Source organism: Camelina sativa, chromosome 15 (assembly GCF_000633955.1).
Source record: "Camelina sativa cultivar DH55 chromosome 15, Cs, whole genome shotgun sequence".
NCBI classification, from domain to species: domain Eukaryota; kingdom Viridiplantae; phylum Streptophyta; class Magnoliopsida; order Brassicales; family Brassicaceae; genus Camelina; species Camelina sativa.
Window position 1 is genome coordinate 5,800,170 of NC_025699.1, and position 21,349 is coordinate 5,821,518.

Below are 21,349 nucleotides of genomic sequence, written 5' to 3' on the forward strand. Positions count from 1 at the left end.
AAAGAAGAGTTTAGTAATGTTTACATGTATCAAACAGGCAGGAATGATAAGTGCATTGGAAATGAAGATTCGGCACTCTGTTGACTAATATGTAATCATTATTTCAAACACATCTAGTTTTTCTTGGTTAATTATTAGTTAAGAAAATGATCGAGAGCGAAAGATCTATCGAATAGTGATAAACTATACGATTTTGACACAACGGAACATGTACTCCACTCGATCGCGTTCATATAAATAAATGGACTCACATGTATAAACTAAACATGACACAATAAAATAAGATAATAAATAAATGGGTCAGTTTATATTGATATTAGGCTTTGATCGCAACATGTTTGACATGTAAGTATTCTTAACGAACGACGTTATGCATCTTAATTAGTTTGTATATATCACTCGATTTCGATTAATACTTTTCAATTTGGGGCGGCCATATAAGATGTACAGGTTCCAAATGGCGTACGAGAGATTGAAACAAAAAAGCCATAAATACCTAACAAGGAAGAAATTAATGTTAGTGTATAGATCAATCATGGAGCTATTTACACATAACCAAAATCCAAAATTTTAAAATAAAGTAAAACCGAAAGACATGGAGAAGGAACAGTAAACTCAATCAATGCACAAAGAAACGAAACAAACAAAAAAGGAATCAAAATTATAACAATTAATATTAAGTGGGTCCAATTCCTATTGAGAGGAAATTTGATTAAACCACATCATATACATGGAGAATACAACAATCATATCTATGCTCAATAATGTTCAAAGCTAAAGCCAAGAAAAAAAAAACCATAACAAACAATATTCGTGAATTGCTGAGAACAAAAGACGTAAGGATGTTACAAGACTAAAGTCTAAGATAAAATCAGTATTTTGTGGGAAAGATCATGCGTACAGATGCTGTTGTTTGAGTTTAAATGGAACAGTGGAGTGAAAAAAAGCAAAAAAATGTAATTGTTTTCGAGTATGTAAAAGGAAAAGAAACTATGGTACGAACTACGAAGCTCAAAAATTGAAAAAAATTGTTCTCTACTTTTGTCTTTCTTTATTGCTCTCTCTAAAGACTTTTTTAAAAAAATAAAAAGTTTTTGGTGACAATCAGAAAAAAGGCAAAATGATGAGAGAATGAGCGGTCAAGTTTGAAGTAAGAAGTAATCAGTACTTTTGCTCACCGGGCCCTGTGGGTAGTTTGTGTACGGGGAGGTTCATGGACCCATCACTCATTCATGTGATGAAAAAAATCAGTTTTAAGAGATAAAAAAAAAGCAAGAAAAAAAAAGGAATTGAAAATATGGCTTGAGAGAACTGGTATGTTCAATTTGGTGCCAGCCTGCATTGATCTATGAGGCCAATGTACCATGTTTGTTTTGCGTCGAGAGAGAACAAATTCATCAACATTGGCAAAATCTAACCATATGTATTTCGAATGAATATGATGATGAAACACTCTACTCATTTTACTTAAAGAAAAAATAAACAAAATATAAAGATAAATATGTTTGATAGCTCTTGGTTATTATTTCTTAAAACCAAATGAAAGAAAAAGTTCAGAATTCCACGTCTATAAACGCAATCGCTTAAAAAAAAACAGCGATCAGGAATATAAACCAAAAACGCAAAAAAGTTCAGAATCCACGTCTATAAACGCAATCGCTAAAAAAAACAGCGATCAAGAATATAAACCAAAAACGCGGCACTGAGACAAACGAGAGAGAGAGTCGCATCGCATGCATCACATGATCGAGCAAAGTCCACCCGACGAACCCGTATAATACTGCGGTTCTACGTAAGCGTAACTATGAACCGATCTTGACGATGGCATCGGCATAGGATAAACCGGCGGTGTTGTATGCGGGTTCCGTGGTCCCTGATCCGTCTGCCGCTGCTGATTACACGTATAAGGAGCATAGTTTCCAGCGCACGGATACGACGGCGGATACGAATATGGATTATAACCACCGGAGGAGGCCATGGCAGGAAGGAAATAGCCTGAATGACCGTAATAACCGCCGCCGCGGGGATTCAAAACTTCTCCGTCGAAACGGAGATTGATGATCTTTCCATGTTCGCCGTACCGATCCATTACCGCCATCAATATACTAGGGTTAACCCTCGCCTTTAGTTTTATTGAGTTGTCGTCTCCGACGAATTCCATTGAGTAAACAGCTGTAACAATATTGGAAAAATTTGAAAAAAAATATCACCAAAAAAAACAAATCATCTAACAAAACAAAACAAAAACAAACGTACGTACCGTAGAGACAATGCATTACTTCAGACACTTTTTGCGTACAAAGCATGCAGCTTCTGTTCACTTTCATCACACAGCTCTACAGAGTAAATTAAACAACATCGTTAAAAAAAAAAGAAAAACACATATAAAATTATAATGGATTAATAAATCAGAATCGTTCGGCTAACCATATCGACACAGTAATTGTAATCCATTATTGATGAAGCTTGTGAATTCTTTTTTGTTTTTGCTTTGGTTGCGTGGTGGTCTAACAGCTGAAACTAAATTAAAAGAGGGTAAATGGGTTGAAACTTATATAGATTGTTATAGGTTAAGGCAAATGCTGCATATTTGATCGAAGATGAATATTGTATTTCCCAAAATAGCGTTTTGAAGGATACTGTATTCCGAAATCGTTTATTTACGGACCAATAGGAAGGGAAATGAAAAGATCATTTGATATCGGGATAATCTTGAAATGGATTCTATAGTATATATGCTAACTAATTAAGAGATTGCCAGATTAGGATAAGATTGAGAAAACAAAATCATTTACCTTTTCGATACCCCCACAAAATAAAATAAAAACAGCGGATTTGGAACAATACTTTGATTACCTCTTCGAAACCCCAAACAAAAAAGGAAAAAGCTAATTAAATTAGTCAGACGTGGATAAGATTTCGTATCTTTTTAGGTCAAAGTCAAACAATTAATTTGCACGAAATCATTTTTATTTTATTTTTAACTGCGCCAGATTAATATAATTAGTAATTCTACCATGCAACTTCGCAATCCACATTATGTGGGCTGCTGGTCGTTTAACGTCAGGCCCTTTATAATACATCAGAGACTCGGACTCATCATCCTGTGTAGGAGGTAACTTGAGTAAAAAAAAATGGCTGGTAGTTCTTTCTCAAGGATTTTACAATAGTATTTCACCATTGGCAAATCATGTTGATACTTTATAATCTGAAATTGTCAATCCTTTTGCTTCCCTGTGCATAAACTAAAAAATTGCAATGAATACCAAATATTTGGATTAAAAGAAAGAAGATCTTTGTACTAATCCTCCAATTATACACCTCAAAAGAATGTATTTTTTCCTGTACAGAAAAGAATGCTGCTATATACATTCCTAGTCCATATATGTGACACCAAAATCTATACAGTTTCTGAGTAGAATCAATGATGATTTAAGGCAAATGGTTCTTAATTGTGTCACCCCACTATGTAAAACTCCCATCTGCATTCTTCAAGTCTATACTGTATCAAAGAATGCCTTTAGATTCCTCTAGCCATAAGCTATCTTCCTGCGAATTGGAAACTACCAGGCAAATCTGAGAAGCTAAGACGAGCAAATACTGCAAAGTAGGATTGTTCAAACTTGCAATTTTTCACTACTAATTAAGAGGCTTAAAAGGCTTCTTTCTATGTCTATTTAATAGATGTGTGCAAATAATATCCACCAGAAAAAAAAAAGGCTTAGTACAATACCGGCCACAGTCAATAGATGTAATATCATCAACGGAGACTTGAATCAAGTGCCTCCAAGGACCTGGAGAAAGGAGACTTATTTCGAGAGGCTTCTGCAGCAGATGATGGGGATCCTTTGTATATATCTCCAGCTGAATGATATTTTTAACCACCTACAAAAGGGTACAAAAGGATGAAAACCTACTTGCTATGGCTGTGTAAGTTTTACAGGAGTGCTTGAGACAAGGGAAGCAGCATACTATTATGTTCTATCAAAGCTATAAGGCTCTTGTTTCTCTGTGACTAGAGTGACGAAGACCCAAAAGCCATAGTTATTTTCTAGATGGTTCATCCAATTCTCACTATATTGCATCAACTGCAGTTTCAAAAGAAGAGCCAGAAAAAAATATTTATGAAGGGTATTTACATCCACTAACGAGAGATCTTGGCAGAGTAACCAAGCATCTAGAAACCCATTGCAAATGCATTTCAGAAAACATAGACAAACAAGTGTAAAATCTCATCTACAATGAGTACATAAACTACTTAAGAAAATAATAGGTAGAAAATAGAAAGACCTGTGTTATATTGGGCGTAGTGATATTGCTTTGGCAGCCATCAAGGAGAGGAGTGTAGAAAGCTGGTTCTTCAGCAGAATCTCCCAAGATTTCATCCGAACGTGAACGTGGCTTAGGTATAGCAGGGGGCTCTAAGAAGCTATTTCTTAATTCTGGATCACGTGAACGTTGCCTTGCTAGAAGAGGAGGTTTTAAGAAGCTATTTCGTAAATCTGAATCTGACTGACGAGGAAATGAAGTGTCTATAATAGAAGCTCCCAGCCTATAAATCTGAAACCATAACAGAGAAGACGATATCCTCACAAGAAACCCAGTAATCTCCATAGCCATAGTGAGTTCCATAGAGAAGATGTAAAAGGCTTTATACATCTCAAATCTTTTGTCAATAATAGGCAGCAGATGATAAGTGGCTCTCTACAGAATCTGAATTTCTGAACAGGACATAACAAAGATTTAATGATCATATCATTTCAAAAAAGACAAGGAGCAACCAAAGAAAGCTCAGGACAGTTAATAAAATATGTGTTGCAAATTAAACAAAGCCACAGAAACCAAATTTATGATCATCATGATCACAAGAGGATAGTGACATACCAAATCTCCTTGGAGAAGAGTATGAACAATGAGACATCAAGAAGATTTTAAAACTTTATTCAAGACATAATCTCTAACATTTTTTGCCCAAAAGAAAGAAAGAAATCTTTAACATTTAGAAAGGAAAGTAACGTTCCGAAAAATAAAAACTGAAAACAAAATCACAAGAGAGACCAATATAACCATGCTTCCACTGGGTTACCAAATCTAAACAAGTGATAACAAGATATAGGAGGCCAACATCATCACGCATTCCAGTTGCTAAACGCTGATCAACCACTCTTAATCGTCCAACAAGCCAGACGAAGAGACTGAGCTGGAAGAGTAGGGACTCGAAGAGCCCGAGCTGGAAGTGTACGAGCTGGAAGAATCCGAGCTGGAAGAGTGCAGACCCGAAGAGCCCGAGCTGGAAGAATACGGACTGGAAGAGTCCGAGTCCGAGCTGGAAGAGTCCACACTCGAAGAAGTCGGCCGATTTGAAGAGACCGAGCTGGAAGAGTCCGGATTTGAAGAGACCGAGCTCGAGGAGTCCGGACTTGAAGAGGTCTCCAGACTTAAAGACAACAGAATGGTCTCCGGACTTAACGGACTCGAAGAGGTTTCCGGACTTGACGAGACCGGACTGGAAGTGGCCTTCTTCTTACCAGACACGTCTGGTAGGTACCGAAAGTAACTCTGTAACTTACCATTCTTCACTAGCTGTGTTGCTTTATCGATCTTGCCTGCACCCATCAAACGCTCAACCACGGGTTTGTACATGTTGGGGCGAGACAGAAGCTTGTGTTTGATGGCCTCTTCAGATATCTCAACCGCTCTATCTAGATCACCTTTCTTGCAGAGAAGAGGGATTAACAAACAGTAAGTCACCGTATCAGGAGTCAGACCCTTCTCCTTTATCTCATTGTACCATTTCATAACCTCCTCGAGGTTGTTATCAAGGCGGTAAGCCGTGATGAAAGCATTGTATGTATGAACATCTGGGACGATCCCTTCAGTTTTCATAACATCGATCAAGTTAATTGCATCAGTGAACTTCTTGTTCCGAGTCAGACCTCTCACCCTGGAGTTATAACTCCTGATGTTAGGAGCAAGATTCTTGGATTTCATCAAATCCCAAATCCTATCTCCTTCAACAAACAACTCCCTCCTATACAACTCTTCTAACAGTGTGTTGAAAGTAATCAAGTCAGGCTCAAACCCATTCTTCTCCAGCTCCTCAAAGATGGCTAATATACTATCCATAGAGCCTTTACGACAAAGTGCTTTGATCATAGTATTATAAGTAACCAAATCAGGGGTAATACCTAGCTTCTCCGGCAACTCCTTGAAAGCCTTCATGGCCTCATCAAGCTTCCCTGAATTAACATAAGCCGATAAAAGCGTATTGAACGACTTGACAGTACGTTCACAGTTTAGCTCAGGCATTTCATCGAACAACTTGTGTGCATGCTCCGCCATTCCTGAGTAGCCATACAAAAGCATCATACGGATAACGAAATCTTCAGACTTGATGTCATCGAACTTCTTCTGGTACTGAAGAACTTCGTCGATCGTTGAGAACTTCTTCGCTTCCCTGAGACGGCGGATAAACGCACTGTAGAGTCCATGGACTTGCCGGAAACTCTCTGACTCGCATGATTTCTTGAACTTCTCTACTTTCTTCGTCAATTTCGAAGTTTTCAATTCCTTGGCGTTGTTTGACGACTCCACTCCGTCTACTACGGCGGTGGAAGATGCTGTGGGTGCCTTCAATTTACTAGGGAATTTACTGGGTTTGGTTTGGCGTTTAGGTTTTGTGGACTTAGCGGTGGCGATTGCAGACCCTTTGAAGATCCCATGGAGACGACTGTACAGCGATGAGCCCACCTTGCTCATAGCTTTTTGCAGATCGCGAATGTGAGTGTGAGTGAGGACTGAGGAGAGGGTTTAGGGTTTTGGCTCCGTCTAGGTCTTCTTAGTTAAAACCTCTTAATTTAACATAAGAGAACAGCGTGCCGTTTTTCTTGACTACGCAGCGTTTTAACTTTTAAACCATTAACTGCATGCCATTTTTCGAATCAGAAAAATAAAAAGGGAAAAATTTTCAACTTTTAAAGGCCACACAAACAAAAACGACAAAGCTACAGATAGTTCTGTTATTCAATCACCTCACTCGCAAGTCGCAGTTTGAAACAAGACACTAAAGAGAGGAAACATGGACTAATAAGACACACTAAAAAGCCAATGAACGAACACTACTCTTCGGAAGAGAGACGTAGCTTGCACTGCAAATAGTCATTCGTCTTTGCAAGCTCGACGATCTCTTCAGCTTCATCTTGCTTAGACCCTTTCACCAATTCATCAACTACCTCCTGCAAGATGGCTCCATCGACAAGTAAACGCTTACTGAATATCTCCTTGCAGAGCTCATAAGCAGACTCTAAATCTCCCGCCTTGCACATTGCGGGAAGTAGTGAGGTAAAGATGAATTTCATCGGACGCAGACCATTCTTCTCAATCTCCTTGTACCACGTTATGGCTTCATCAAGTTTTCCTTCACCGACGCTTCCTTTAATCATGGCAGTGTATGTGAAAACATCGGGTTTAATCCCATTAACCTTAAGTTCGTCAAATAGATTAACCATCTCATCTGATTTCATCTCTGTGGCTAATCCTAACAACCGAGCATTGTAACTACGGACGTCTCTCCTAACCTTCTTCTCTCCCATTCTAGCCCATATCTTTTCTCCCTCCTGGATCTTCCCTTTTGTATACGACTCATGTAATAGTATGTTGAAGGTGATATGATCAGGTTTCAATCCCTTGTTCTCAATCTCATCAATCAAAGCAACAGCTTCAGTAAAGGAACCTTTTCCACACAATCCTTTGATCAAAGTATTGTAAGATGCAACATCTGGTTCAATCGAGAGCTTACCAGGCAACTCCTTGAAGAGTTCTTCAACCAAATCGAACTTCTTAGAGTTCACACACGCATTAAGCAAAGCGTTGAATGACAACACTGTTCCCTTACAGTTTCTCTCAGGCATTTCGTCGAACACCTTCTGCGCATTCTCAAACATACCAACTCGTCCATAGAGATTGATAATCCTGGCCACGAATCCTTCCTTTGACATGTTTGGGTACTTGTTTTGCTCCTCCAGGATCTCCTCGATCCACTCAAACTTCTTGGCTGCGGCGAGACGGCGAACGGTTCTCTCATAGACGGCTATATTCTTCCGGAACCACTCTACTTCGCAAGCCTTCTTGAACTTCTCCGTGATGAATTTGGGGTCACGTTCGTCATTTACGAGAGTGATGAGGGATGAAGGTTTGGGTGGCGAGGTTGTTGTTGCAGCTGCGGTAACGGCGGAGAAAAAGCGGCGGTTTGTGGGAGTGCTGAAGCTGAAGGTGCTACGGAGGAGAAAGCGGGAGAGCGACGACATCGTTTTTAGCTGTGTGCAAGGTTTTTTTCTCTTTTCTTTTTTTTTTGGATCGGAGTGCTCTGAGGTTTTTAGTCAGGGCAGGGGTACTTTAATACTTCGAATTAGGTTTGGAAATGTTTAGAAGATAAATGAACCCTTACTTCTGTATTACAAAGCAACCGAAATAGTGTTTTTAAATGACAATTGACTCATATTCTTTGGGGATGGGATTACTTTGTATCATTAAAAAGTATAAAACTGTGAATTTTCATAACTTGTAGTTTTCCATTAAATTTTATGTTCATTTGTCCATGTACCTATCCGATCCCGACTGCATTTGGTGTTTGTCACTAAGAAAAGCTTTGAAAGAGTCATAAGAACAACGAGCATACCTTGAGTTGGAGACTAGCTCAAGGCGAATTTAAGTCACGACGAATCTTGGAAGGAATATAAACCTCTGACAAAAAAGACAGTGAGTGAACTGAGAGTGCTTCGATCTCAAACTTCACTCCTCTTTCCAGCATCGTTTCAAGTTCCAATCTTAGACAAAAAAATCGTTTTGATCAAGACTAGTTTTTGTACTCTGAATGAAATGTAAATACACAAAGACAAGGAAGTTTGTTGATACCTCCATTGTGGCAGTTCACGTTTCAGGTAGCATCTAAGCAACAGTGCCTCAGTTCTTTTCTTATCTGTCAGTGAAAATAGTCCGATCTCATAAACGTAACCAATGAAAAAATGAAAAATACAAAGATTAAAACGATAAGGTGGTTTAATGCTCTTACCTTCTTCTGTCAAAGGCAAAAGGCACTGTTTGGGTACATTATATATCTCAGAGTCTGAAGGAAAAGCTCCCAACCATTTCATATCTGGTGCTCGTAATGATTCAATATCATAGGCCATTTGCTTACAGAAAGAAAACAAGCGACACAAGGAAAATGGTTCAAAATGATGTGGGTCAATGCCATATAGATCATTACAACCAAACAATGCAAGCGGTAAAAAAATTCGAGTTCAATCATCTAATATTCTGTAACAGAATCTAACCATGGAGCCAAAACGGTATGTGGCTAGGATCTCAAAGCCATATGGATCACAATCGACTAGACAATGCACAGGTAGTTGCAACTTCTCAATGAGGAGTCGCAAGAACCTGGAGATAATCTGTGTTATTCACTAGTATATTTCCTCAATAGAAGATCATGTCTGATACGGTAGTAATCCAAGAACCTGGGATTAAGTTATATACCTTCTTGTTGAGACATCAGGATAGCCTCTTCCCTGCCAAAAAACAATCATACCTTTACCGAAAAAATTGGAAGAAAGGAAAGCAAAACTAGTCAAAACTGAAATCAGAAAGAACAAATCAACTGCAGTGCTTACTGTGATAACGATGCAGCGGTTCATCTTGCAAAACATATCATTTGCTAAACGCTGGAATACTATATATAAACAGTAGAATGGATGAAGTGATCGATCAGTTGGTGAAATGAAGAAAAAAAAGCATCATCCTGGTTACAACATAAATAGAGGAGTCTACCTGTTTCTTTTTCCACCACCAGTATGTACTCTGCTAGGCTAACAATATCTGCAAGCATGAAGATGACATCCAAATATCATTCCTAACACAAATGTTGTCAGCTTAAATAGGGATTTGACTTCTATGGAGAGTCATAAAATCATTGCAGATATAAGATACCTTCGACTTCCTCTACAAGAACAGGAACGGGAAATGCCTGAAATTAAGTCATATTCCAGAGTTACACTTCCTGATGCCAACATAAAAAATAAATCTCAAGTTCCAATCTTACAGTATTCAAGCTGTTTAAACAATCAAACTTCCTTCCAGCTTCCCTAAATTTTAACCAGCCCATCACCAACCTACAACACAAACGAACGATGAGTTGGATCCTAAACTAGTGACATTCCCAAGATAGAAGCAGTGTAATTGTTACCAACTGAGTACCCACCCGTTTCCAACAGAAACCTGCAAAACATCACACGAATCACAGACTCAAAAACGAGGATTATAATTCTTTATAAGGAAAAAAACTGAAAGTGAAGGTATTCAAGTACTAACCACATTCAAGTTGTACCGACTACACTGAAAAAGGATGCATATATCACCAATAGCACGGTCCACAACTGATTGAGCTATAAAGAAGCAGACAAAAACAGTAACGCCAAAAAGACAACAATAGTGACGCAAACTCATTAGTTAAGCATACTAAATGTGAAGTTGAATTTATCAATAGAAGAGATCACCAGATACATCCATAACTAAATAAATACCTTTGAATGCTGAAGGGTGCATGTAGTAGATATCTCTTTTGGATGCATGTCTATTTTCTTGAAGAAGTTGTTGGAATATCAACATTACTCTTAGCAACATATCTGAAAGGTGGAAATTGCATACTGTAATGATACTATCTAAACCAAGAGATAACACACACACACACACAGCTGGAATTGTGAAACCTGACTCTCACCGATTCTGTAGGTTTGAGGTTCCCTCTTAAGAGTAAGAATGTCCTGACCCTTTGGTTTATCAGAGCTGCAAAAGCTATAAAGGCAACATAAAAATCGATGAATCAGTCCAGACTCATAATCCAAGTCCTAAGGGCTAAGAAACACCGTCTTCTCTCCATATATAACAATTCAAGAGAGAAATTGAAAGATAGAGACAAACCAGTCCGATTCAGGATTCATGCAATAGTTCCTAAATCGATTGATTGAAATTTTCGGAGATCTTCCCTCGGCAAGATCTTCAACGACCGATCGAGTAAATTCTGCTCAAATTTCAAATCATGGTGATGAACAAAACAAAGGAAGAGTCAGCGAAATCATCAACCAGCGAGAGAATTCAATCTAGAGTACGATTCGGAGTTCTGGGGATTTTTTTTTTATTTTGGGGTTACCTTTGATCCTTTGAAGCAAATTAGTATCTTCTGAACTCGAAATTTTTCCCTCCATCTCTTTCGTCTCTAATTTCTTTTCAAACCCGATAAATGCCAAATCGGCGACGATTTAGACGGGAGAAGTGTGGGAGGGTGTGCGAAAACGAAAAGCTTGCCGTTATAACCTTAAAATCAAAACAATGCGTGTCGTTTTGTTTCTTCTGTCTAAAATAAAAAATACTCCGTGACGTTGGGCGTTATAATGCGTTATGTCTGAACCTCATGGTTATTGCGTTTTTTTATTTATTTTTGAAACGCATGGGTAATTACTATTCACTAATCTAGGCAACGTATATATATGACCGTGGTGAGATTATGCGGAAGAAGAAGAAGAAACAACACAAAATAAATGGATATTGAACCAGCCATAGTTATTTTGCGAGTATGGATCGATGAAAGAAACAGAAAAATATCGGACTTGGATAGCTACCTTTATATGTTTGATAATGAGCCTAGCTAGTGATGCCTGCCAATATACTCCCTAGTAGTCCCTCCACCCTCCTGTCCTATGAACCATATTTTAATTCATACGGTAGTATTGGAGATAGCTTGGATAATTTAGAATTAGGTCCAGTGGTCGAGATTTGTTCGTGAGTGAGCTACATGCTCGAGCACGTGAGGAACGTACCAACATGTTCGAATCTACTATATGATAGCTATTCAATTATTTGATCTTTTTCTTCTCTTTGATAGCCCCTCACCTAATTAATATTTATAGAATCTAACAAGTAAGAATATACTACTTTCATATATTTTATCTGAAAACGTATTAATGATCATCAGATACGTATTTTAAAAAAAAAAAATAAAGGACTCATCCTGTATTTCTGACTATAATACAAACAGTGATAACATTTAAATTGTTTTCTTCCGTTATATTAGTAAACAAATGGAAAGCTGTCGCGTCGGTGGGTTGTATTTTTCATTAGGAAATATAGTAAAAAAAAAAAAAGTTAAGGCACGGATTTTAACGTCGTTCAGCATTTTCAAATATCAGAAAATTTTGAATTATTTTGAAACTAAATCTGATTACTAAATCATGTCAATGAAATGTAAAATGTAACGTAGAAAATAAATGAGAGATACCTAAAAATAAGCCTCGCACCTCACATATTAATCTTTCTTTTTTCAAAAAATAGCATAAAGCAAGATTTATTCTTATTCCCCGTGAACTAATAATATTACATTTGTAAATATTACTCTAGTATTAGTAAGAAAAAAAAACTAACGAAAGTACTTGAGAAATTTAAAAAACAGAGAGAGCTAGAGATCTTAGTCGAGGTTGGTGAAACTACCAAAGAGAGTTTCTTCGTGTTGTCCGCCGACGACATAGTCAAGAATCCCTTCCGTCGCCACCTTTAAGCCGGCGCCTTCGCCGGGGATGGTAGATGAAGACGGAAGGTCGGAGGTGCGTGCGAAGAAGAAAATGGCGGCGAGAAAGAGAGCTGTCGAGACAAATAGTGGCCAGAAGTAAGATAATACAGTGAGGAAACCAGGGGAATAAGTGACGAGAGCCACGGTGAGGAGAGATATAACGAAAGCCAAGACGATGTGGAACTTGAACTTCAGAAGCTTCTCCCGGAACTCCATCTCCGATCACCGACCAAGATCTCTGTTACGCTTGTGTTGTTATCACGAGAAAGATAGCTAGAGTGAAGAGAGATAGAGATATCCAAGAGATAATGCTAACTCTCTCTCTCTCTCCTCTTTTAAAGTGTCTATACGTAAAGAAATAGGAAAGATTCTTTGCTGACAAGGAAAACGTCAAAATCTGAAGTTATTTTGTTTTTTTGAAAACGCGTTTGAAAAATCATGCTACTGTTCTGCTTTAAAATCTAGAGATGTATACAAGAGTTAAAAGTTATTTTTGGTTCAGTATGAACAACATTACGTAAAAGTCAAAGAATATAACATTTTCTGACACAAATAGTAAATCGTACAAAGATAATAATAGTGATAAGAGAGAGATTAACTTTTGTCCGTTTTGCATGATTGATTTTATATCAACTTTTATATTTAGGCCTGTCAAACAATTTTATGGGCCTTTATAGCCCGATTTGTCTTTTTTCTTTTTCTTACAGAAAAGTATTCTGAGAATACTTTGGGGATGTTATAAAAAGGGAATATTTGACAACTCTTTTTTATTACAAAGATGATTGTAACAAATCTTATCAGTTATATGATCAATCATGTAACAAATCTATCAGTTACATGATTGCCAGTTAGAGGACGGAACCAGTCAAGTATAGCAAGAAAGTTTTTCAAAATAGATGATTTAGGAAAATGAAGAGTAAGATATAAGGACCTCAAGCCTTTGTAATATTACCTTAGCCTTTTAAGCAAGATGCCATGAATAGGGTCTTTCCTTCAGGAGCAGCACATGCATCCAATATCCTCTCGCCTGGCTGAGGTTTCACAACTGAGACTATTAGTCCTGCAGTACCAGACGTGGATAGATTACAAAAAGGAGCAGACCAAAAGAACTAGAGGATTTGTGAAAAACTTAAATCTGTTTACACATGAACAATTTTTGAAGAGGAGCAGACCAAATAATTACAAAACTAAAACTGACCTGCACTCTCATCCTGAACAGAACAGAAGCCTTCCTTGAGTAAACCAGCTTGCACCACGGTCTGTTCCAATTATCAATTTTGAAACTTATAAGCCAAAAAAAGCTGAAGTGTGGAGCTAGAAGAAACGAGGATTAAGGAAAATTGCCAACAAGTGGCAATTTAGGGTTATATTATAACACCCGCAAGCCTGTTTTGATGCGGACATATTCCTCCATATGTAACGATAGCTCGTGTGGAACCTGTAGCACAGGAAAGCCAGTAAAATATTAGAAATATTTTTCTAGTGTATAATACATAATCAATGCCTGTTGTGATTCAGATATAGACAACAGATAGGCTGCATTGCCTCCAATCCTATGACCCATACACACCATATATAATCTCACAGATGCAGCAACTGATATTGAAGGCTCAGAGCATGAGAAAAAAGCACATTTTCAACAACTTGCCTTCAGCAGGTTCAGCTGAATGAAGCTCATTGTGACTGAGAATCTGAGATCTACCATTTAGATAAACATCAACTATCCGAGATGATAGTCATGAGTTATTCGGCCGTTGACATACAATATTGTTATTAATGTTAATCCATGAGGTTGATGATATTGGGCATCTCAAACACAAGGAGGGCAAAAGATTCGATACTTCCGATATGAATTTGTGTTTTCTTTTTTTAAGGTGTTTGCAACTTGCTTGTCAAGTCAAACCAAATCAAACCCGGACTACTTTAGATCAAACTTAACCACACGAGTTCTATAATTTAATATATTTAGTCAGGTCTAAACCAAAAACAAAAGATTTAAGTAAAAAAGAACTGGCCTAAATTTAACTTGCAAGTTTGTGGCCATCGAGCCATACAAGCTTTGGCACAACCTGGCGGACTAAGGAGCTGAACTCTTCCCCTGCAATTAGGTCGTTGCCTCTTATATCTAACTGCTTCAGTTTCATTAAATCCCCAAGCACCAAATACGCATCCCAGTATTTACTAGGCACCTCTCTTCCAGTTTCATCCGAATTAGAGAGCGGAGAAGAGCAAAGGTACCTTGTTGTGTCCACTGGGTGCTTGCCAGCAATGTTGTTATGTGAAACATCCAACACACTAAGCTGCTTCAGAAGTCTTAGAGAGCCAAGCGCTGAAAAGCTCCTGATTCTATTGTGACTCAAATTTAGGCAACAGAGAAGCTGCATCGTCTCCAATCCTGCAGGACCCATATTTAATCACACAGATGCAACAATTGATATTAAAGACTCAAAGCGTTAGAAAAACACTACATACCATCAGCTGAATGAAGCTCATTGTGACTGAGATCTAACATTTGGACAAATAGCAACTTCTCGACAGCGGCCATCCGAGATAGTGTTAAGTTATTGAGCCTTAGACATACAATATTGTTCATATTCCTGTACCGAAAGAGGTGTCTGGACAGGGATTCGGTGCTTGAAGTCACCTGTGCATCAACATTTCTCTTTATGACTAATAAATAATAGGCATCTTTACAAACATTGAAAAACTCATTCAAATCCGAAAAAAAACTAAGAGCAGAAACTCAACATGAGATTCACAGCTAAAAGGAAGACTAAGTAGTAAGTACCTTGTGGAGAAGAGCTACACTGAGCTCATCCTTGTAGTACTGGTCATGCGAAGAATCAAGGGCCATCAAATCGTTATACAGCTGGAGGATTTCTTTATAATGGATACCCTTACCAGCATCATCCGATATCAGAGTTTCCTCAGCCATTAAAAGCCTTGCAAGAATGAGCTTTCCAAATTTGCTACAAAAGGGAAAGAAGAACTCAGAAGGTCAAGACTACAACTTCTCTTTTCCATTAAATCAATAAAGTTTACATGATTATCTTTACCTGTCAGGCAAATCACGAAAACATTCAATCTCCATCTTTATAGTTTTCTTACGCCACTCAAAACCCGTATCAGCATTTAAATGATTCAAGGAGATAAGAGAATTCAAATCCTTCGACTGTGCATCCCAATTGTCAAAACCACCCCCCGTCCATGAAACAATGCCTTCTTGTGACACTCCGACAGTGTCATGAATGTGCACTGTAAATATAAACTCATAAGGAGTGCTGATGTTACATCCCCTGGAAGAAACAATTCCTGGAGACTTCCCAAGGCTGACCTTCACTTTGTTTTCCGTGCGAGAGCAAGGTTCTGTACTGTCAAATTCCAGACGAGCAACCCATACACAAGAAAACACTTGAGAGTTATTATCTGAAACGGGTTCCCAAACAAGGTCCTCATGTCCTTTTAGTTCAGAATCAACAGTAACAGTAGACGAGTTTACTCCACTGACGGCTTGGTCAAAGTAAAGAATCAGTGGAAAGGAACCAGACTCGGAGCAGAAAGTAGTGAACTTAGAAGAAGAGCCAGTGAAGCAGCCAGGTCCAGATAGAATGATAATGGAACCATTTGAAGGCCACGAGGAAGTGCGAAGAGGAGTCTCCAATTTAACAGTCTGGTCAAGAAGCCAAAGATAATAAAACCAAGCACTTTGGTCACCTTCGTCCGTAAAAATAGCATTATGAACATAATCAAATTCACGACGAATCGTTTCCTTTGGCATAAATCCATCAGCCATTTTTGCGACTAAACTTGAAAGAAGTAGACTGCAGAATTATTATAATGAATAAAAAAAGATTGTTACTGTGGATAAAAATTACTGGATCAAGAAGGTATAGTGTAACAAAACCTTTAGTTCTATTAATACTAGATAAATTCTGGTGGTATTTACCAACCAAACAAACAAAAAAAAAAATGTAAACTTGATATGGTTGATAAACAAATCATATGTATCTGACCATCAATCATAAAAGTCCACACATGCCAACTTTAAATATACATACCTACGATTGTGCCACGCAGAATAATTGCTGAAACTATCATTAATCATATCAGTTGTATACTGCAACTCATCCTGTTCTGACGTCTTGGTTAGCTCCACAACAAAGCTGGAAAAAAGGAACAAGTCGACGACGAGATATGAAATATGCAAAATCTGATTGACAATGTGAAGCAATTCCCTAAAAATCTCATCTCACCTGCGATAGTTCCAAGCGTGAAAGTTCCTGAGATCGAGCGTTTGATAATTATTCAAAAGTTGCAGTTCTTTTTCAAAGGAGGAATGCCCTTTACTCAAAACCCACTTTCGATGATACCAAGCCCCATAGGACTTGAGATTTTTCCGGAGGGTTTTTGCTACCTGAATTCACGAAGATATATCACAGGCAATTCTCGATGAGACATGAATTGGATGTGAAGCAACACAGCAATTAATGAGTAAACTTTCCACTCACGACTTCAAGTTCTTCATTGAGAATTGAGTTGACCAAGCTTGGATCAGAGTCGTCGATTCGAGAAAGGTTATCCTCGACGGCGAGCTTCCGATAGTTCCAAGCCGTGTAGGCCTCCGGATTGTTTTCTAGAAGTTTCGCGCTTAATTGAATTGCTTCCTGCGTGTAACTAGTATAAAACCAAAAACATATGATTGATTGATTGAGAGAAAGGACAGAGAAGAAGAAGACTGTACGTACATCTTTTGATGGTGGTTGGACATGAACTGGGACTGGAGCGACCGAAGCTTAAGGGTGTCGTCTTTTGATGCTTCCTCTGCTGGCTTCGAAGCCGCCTTCCTCGGACGACCGTGCATTCTGCTCCGATTTGGGTGTCGTCTTCTAGTTTTGGGTTCCCACTCACTTCATCGGGAACCTAAAAACAACTATATATATATATATGTGATAAAAGGAACCGGTCTGAGTAAACCGAGTTTAATCAAAAATTGCGACACCGGTTCAATTGAATAGTACGAACCGGGTTTCTTGGAACAGAACAAAGAGTGTGGTCGTCTGTTTTGGAAAGAGTGTTAGTAGCTTTGCTTTGGAAAATGATTCTACAACAGCAAGAATTTTTTTTGGAAAATGATTCTACAGCATCATGATATGCATCCAAATTCAGATTATGACATTCAAATTGTCCAATAGCCGCAACAAACAGAGGTAAAAAAAGAAAAGACTTTTTTACAATTACAACAATCAGTAAAGCTAGAAAATAACCAAGGGAATGAAAAAAGTATTCAAACAACATGAAACACATTCATGTCATGATATCAAGTAACCAAAAACTGAGACACAATGTCAACGAGCCAACGAATACCATTTAAACTAGTCCACTTCTCCATGAATCTCTCTTTCAATCATGATATTAACTATATCATAACTGAGACACAATGAGCCAAATCATACAACCTAGGTAGAGTCCCCAAACGTTTAAACTGCTCCACTTCTCCATGAATCTCTGTTTCAGTCCTTTCTAGAGCGATCATGGTACACCAAACCTCCACTGTGTCATCACGAGCATCATCCCTCTTTGTCCACAAAAGCGCCAACTTTCCATAGTATTCCTTCATTGCAGTGTCATCAACAGACTTCCCAAGCGCCAACTCTCCGCAGAAGTATCTAACTTTATTGAGTGTCATCCCAGAAACCTCTATCCACTTCTTAATCTTTGTGTCATACCAACACACCCCGTGATGAACGTCGTAACAATATAATGTGTTTTCAATCACACACATTCCAGTATGCAATTTCATATTATCCTCTCTCTAAGGCAAATCAAAAGGAAAGCAAGTACCTTCTCTAGTGTGGTAGTATACACTATCCAGTCCTCTGATCAAGTAGATGTTCTTATCCACTGTTGCAGTCGAATATGACTGCCTCATTTTTGTTGGGTATGGCCTATCCCATGTTTGGGACTTAAAGTCGAACGTGATCAGTTGAACCTTATAGCGTTCACTCATACATTGAGCTGTTGATGGGGTTCCAAAAACGTACAGCTTGTGGCCTACTAGCCCCGAGTTTCGGTAGTTTAGGTCCACCGGAATGTTAGGAGTTTGGCGAAGAGTTGAAGACCGGCTGTCATATATCAAGACCCTAATCTTTTTTTTCTCAACCAACACAATATCTGAACCAAGTGCAAATATATTTCCAAATGACAATCCTTCATCAGTAGGTAGACCAAATGCTGGGACGAATACATCTTTAGTCGACTTATCATTGTGCTTGCGCAGAGTAAACCAGGCTTTGGTAGAGTTTCCACTCACAGTTGGTGCAATAGTAAAACAGAGGAAAATGTATTCTTTGTCTAACTGACGCCTGACATTGTGTAACTCACGCGACTTAAGAAGATTATGTAAATCCTTTGCGACACAAGAGACGATAGGGTAATGGTATTTCGGTATTCTGGCGAGGATCTGTAAAGTGATATCAGGTGGCATCTGAAGAAAGGAGGTTTCAGCGGCTGCTTCTATGAGACCGGTCTTGATCTTGGGAGCTGGAAGGCGGTCTATAACACTCGAGAGACGAAGGAAAACGATCTGAAATGCTACTAAAGCATCGTCTTTGCTCTCAGAACGAAGAAGCTTCTCCAAGAACATATAATCAGTAAGCTTCTGAAGAATCTGCAAGAGTCAATGAAATAACGATGTATCATATACGGTATATGATATAACTAAAACAAGCTCAAATAACACCACCTAAAAATTACTGGAGTTTTACGAAATCATAGTTAGGGGACCATAATTAATATGAATTCTAACGAACCAGTAGTATCAGAGACATATCTATCTGAAATACAGTTCTCGGGCCATTAGACTCACCTCAGCATTGATGCAGTGATACGTTCCATCACTCGTCACACATCTATAAAAACAGAAAACCATGTAAGAATTGACCAACTGAGAAGACATGATGTATCATATTAGTAGGTAATGAAACCGTACTTTGAAGTTGAAGTTACAGTGGATGATGATAATGCATCACCGGATTTATTTTTCTGATCATCCTGAGAACAAAACACAAAGAAAAGCGTTTGCCACATGTAAATCTCTTTTGCATGCATAAGAACCTCACAATTCTAGGTTTTAGTCTTACATCTTCAGTGTCGTTGATGGTAGAATTTGGCTCAAAGGGAACAACCCTCAGGTCCTGGTTTATGAAAAGAAACTATTTCATTGACCATGAACTTTAGATGATATATAAGAACATTAAATCCATATTTACCAACCTCAATGTCACTCGTAAGAAATTGGTAACAGCCTTCAACAAAACCAGGACGTCCAGACACATCCGCACGCAATACTGCACAATAACAGAGGCGAGAACCCATTACACTTGCATTCACATAACAAGAAGAGCTTGAGATGAAAAAAAAAATATAGAATTCAGGCCAAAGAAAACACTCAGATTCACCGGAGACCACGAACAGAGAGTTATTAATCGAAGAATTAAGGCTTTTGGTAGACAAAATCACAAATCACTATTTTTCCCGAGAATTAAGACTCAAACTCATAAACAACAGTTTCTTCAACTGAAATCGCATCAAGAAACCAAAACTTTTTCCCGAGAAACCAACATTTTCCCGAGAAAATCCAAAATCCATCGCACGAACACAAAGAAACCTTCCATAAATAAACAGTTTCGCTCATATAGAAACATAAATACTCTAACAAAACAACGATATTTTCAATCTTCTTGGACAAGCAACTCAGTTCGCCTCCAAATTTTCCCGAGAAAAAACAAAAATTTTCTCAAGAAAACAAAAATTTTCCCGAGAAAAAACACAACTCCGTTCTCCGTAATCGCAGAGTAAGTCAAAGAACTTACCACAATCGATCCCGAAACTAGCATCCTCTTGACGGTAAAAGTAAACCGTTCCCTGAAAGAACGCTCCGGTTCTCTTCGACGTGAAGCTCGCCAAAGATCCGACGATCAACTTTTGCTTCGCCATGGCTACTCCGAGTAAGCGATTGATGAGATTCTTCAGTAACTGTAGCTTTTTGTGGAAGATTCTGTTAGTTCTTGTGATCTTTGGGGGGAATCTTTCGTTAGTTCTCGAGACTGAGAGAGCCTTGGCTCTGTGGCGGTGTTCCCTTTATATTGGCCGTTGGAGGGAAGGCTATTTACAAAGCGTCAATTTTTTTTCTTTCTAATGGTATAATTTATTCAGAAAACACCATCAAACATTACCCTATACACACTGAACCGGATTAAACCGGTTTCTCTGACTTTGTCAATTACTATAAAATTTAATTTTAAGAAAACAAAAGTAAAAAAAAAAAAAAAAAAAAAAGGTACAAACCAAAGGTTACTAGAATATTTTAAATTAAATATCAGGATAAATTGGATTACATCATCGAGAGCGTTTAAAAAAAAAATCAATTCTGTTACTAATTTCGCCATCAAGAAATGAGATCAAAACTGAAAATAAAAAAACGATCAATTCTGTATATGTACACACTGAATTGACATTTGAATTCAAGATTATCTTGAATTAGTTGCCAATACCACTTCCACCAAGAACTCTCTTGAGATCTGTCTTCTGTTCCAATGTTAGCCTCGAGGGAAAACCTATCTCAAAGTTGATTCTTAAATCTCCTCTCTTGGAATGTTCTTTAGAGATGGGCATTCCTTCATTAGGAATCACTATCTCCTGACCCGGTTTAACGATATCCAAAACCGGGATAGT

The 21,349-nt window shown here is 38.2% G+C and overlaps 9 protein-coding genes across 11 annotated transcripts in view; all 9 read right to left on the reverse strand.

Moving 5' to 3' along the window:
* Positions 1,567-2,683, reverse strand: LOC104745549. Its single transcript, XM_010466815.2, has 3 exons — positions 2,428-2,683; positions 2,261-2,336; positions 1,567-2,172 (listed from the first exon to the last, which is right to left on the reverse strand). The coding sequence occupies exons 1-3, from the start codon at positions 2,452-2,454 to the stop codon at positions 1,739-1,741; spliced, it is 537 nt and encodes a 178-aa protein (XP_010465117.1). The 5' UTR covers positions 2,455-2,683; the 3' UTR covers positions 1,567-1,738.
* On the reverse strand, positions 3,314-4,718 carry LOC104745554. Its single transcript, XM_010466823.1, has 3 exons — positions 4,291-4,718; positions 3,734-3,885; positions 3,314-3,549 (listed from the first exon to the last, which is right to left on the reverse strand). Exons 1-3 carry the CDS (start codon positions 4,657-4,659, stop codon positions 3,531-3,533), a joined length of 540 nt encoding a protein of 179 aa, XP_010465125.1. The 5' UTR covers positions 4,660-4,718; the 3' UTR covers positions 3,314-3,530.
* Positions 4,921-6,883, reverse strand: LOC104745553 (pentatricopeptide repeat-containing protein At3g13150-like). Its single transcript, XM_010466822.1, has one exon. It carries the CDS (start codon positions 6,757-6,759, stop codon positions 5,167-5,169), a length of 1,593 nt encoding a protein of 530 aa, XP_010465124.1. The 5' UTR covers positions 6,760-6,883; the 3' UTR covers positions 4,921-5,166.
* On the reverse strand, positions 6,955-8,424 carry LOC104745552 (pentatricopeptide repeat-containing protein At3g13160, mitochondrial-like). The gene has a single exon (XM_010466820.1). The coding sequence runs from the start codon at positions 8,304-8,306 to the stop codon at positions 7,119-7,121; it is 1,188 nt and encodes a 395-aa protein (XP_010465122.1). The 5' UTR covers positions 8,307-8,424; the 3' UTR covers positions 6,955-7,118.
* Positions 8,343-11,368, reverse strand: LOC104745551 (meiotic recombination protein SPO11-1-like). Of its 3 annotated transcripts, none has more exons than XM_010466818.2 (15): positions 11,204-11,368; positions 10,975-11,074; positions 10,775-10,848; positions 10,578-10,679; positions 10,366-10,439; positions 10,256-10,272; positions 10,097-10,166; positions 9,985-10,021; positions 9,826-9,873; positions 9,535-9,727; positions 9,333-9,438; positions 9,071-9,191; positions 8,914-8,977; positions 8,678-8,825; positions 8,343-8,448 (listed from the first exon to the last, which is right to left on the reverse strand). In XM_010466818.2, exons 1-14 carry the CDS (start codon positions 11,256-11,258, stop codon positions 8,696-8,698), a joined length of 1,191 nt encoding a protein of 396 aa, XP_010465120.1. In that variant the 5' UTR covers positions 11,259-11,368; the 3' UTR covers positions 8,343-8,448; positions 8,678-8,695. The 3 variants fall into 3 exon arrangements, with proteins under 3 accessions (XP_010465120.1, XP_010465121.1, XP_019092203.1); XM_010466819.2 differs by having other exon boundaries at positions 8,343-8,825; positions 9,535-9,566; positions 9,669-9,727; positions 11,204-11,365; XM_019236658.1 differs by having other exon boundaries at positions 8,343-8,825.
* On the reverse strand, positions 12,379-12,978 carry LOC104745555. The gene has a single exon (XM_010466824.2). The coding sequence runs from the start codon at positions 12,830-12,832 to the stop codon at positions 12,515-12,517; it is 318 nt and encodes a 105-aa protein (XP_010465126.1). The 5' UTR covers positions 12,833-12,978; the 3' UTR covers positions 12,379-12,514.
* Positions 14,514-17,511, reverse strand: LOC104745556 (geranylgeranyl transferase type-2 subunit alpha 2-like). Its single transcript, XM_010466825.2, has 8 exons — positions 17,362-17,511; positions 17,125-17,290; positions 16,870-17,030; positions 16,675-16,779; positions 15,673-16,437; positions 15,405-15,585; positions 15,089-15,260; positions 14,514-15,011 (listed from the first exon to the last, which is right to left on the reverse strand). The coding sequence occupies exons 1-8, from the start codon at positions 17,475-17,477 to the stop codon at positions 14,638-14,640; spliced, it is 2,040 nt and encodes a 679-aa protein (XP_010465127.1). The 5' UTR covers positions 17,478-17,511; the 3' UTR covers positions 14,514-14,637.
* LOC104745557 (F-box/kelch-repeat protein At2g44630-like) lies at positions 17,782-20,883 on the reverse strand. The gene is made up of 6 exons (XM_010466827.2): positions 20,488-20,883; positions 19,889-19,962; positions 19,756-19,809; positions 19,605-19,666; positions 19,482-19,524; positions 17,782-19,283 (listed from the first exon to the last, which is right to left on the reverse strand). The coding sequence occupies exons 1-6, from the start codon at positions 20,609-20,611 to the stop codon at positions 18,429-18,431; spliced, it is 1,212 nt and encodes a 403-aa protein (XP_010465129.1). The 5' UTR covers positions 20,612-20,883; the 3' UTR covers positions 17,782-18,428.
* The window catches only part of LOC104748166 (ribosomal RNA small subunit methyltransferase B-like), a 2,706-nt gene continuing 2,511 nt past the window's right edge, over positions 21,155-21,349 (reverse strand). The window contains exon 11 of the mRNA XM_010469847.2: positions 21,155-21,313. Coding sequence (XP_010468149.1) covers positions 21,155-21,313 — 159 coding nt within the window. The remainder of the gene's footprint in view (positions 21,314-21,349) is intronic.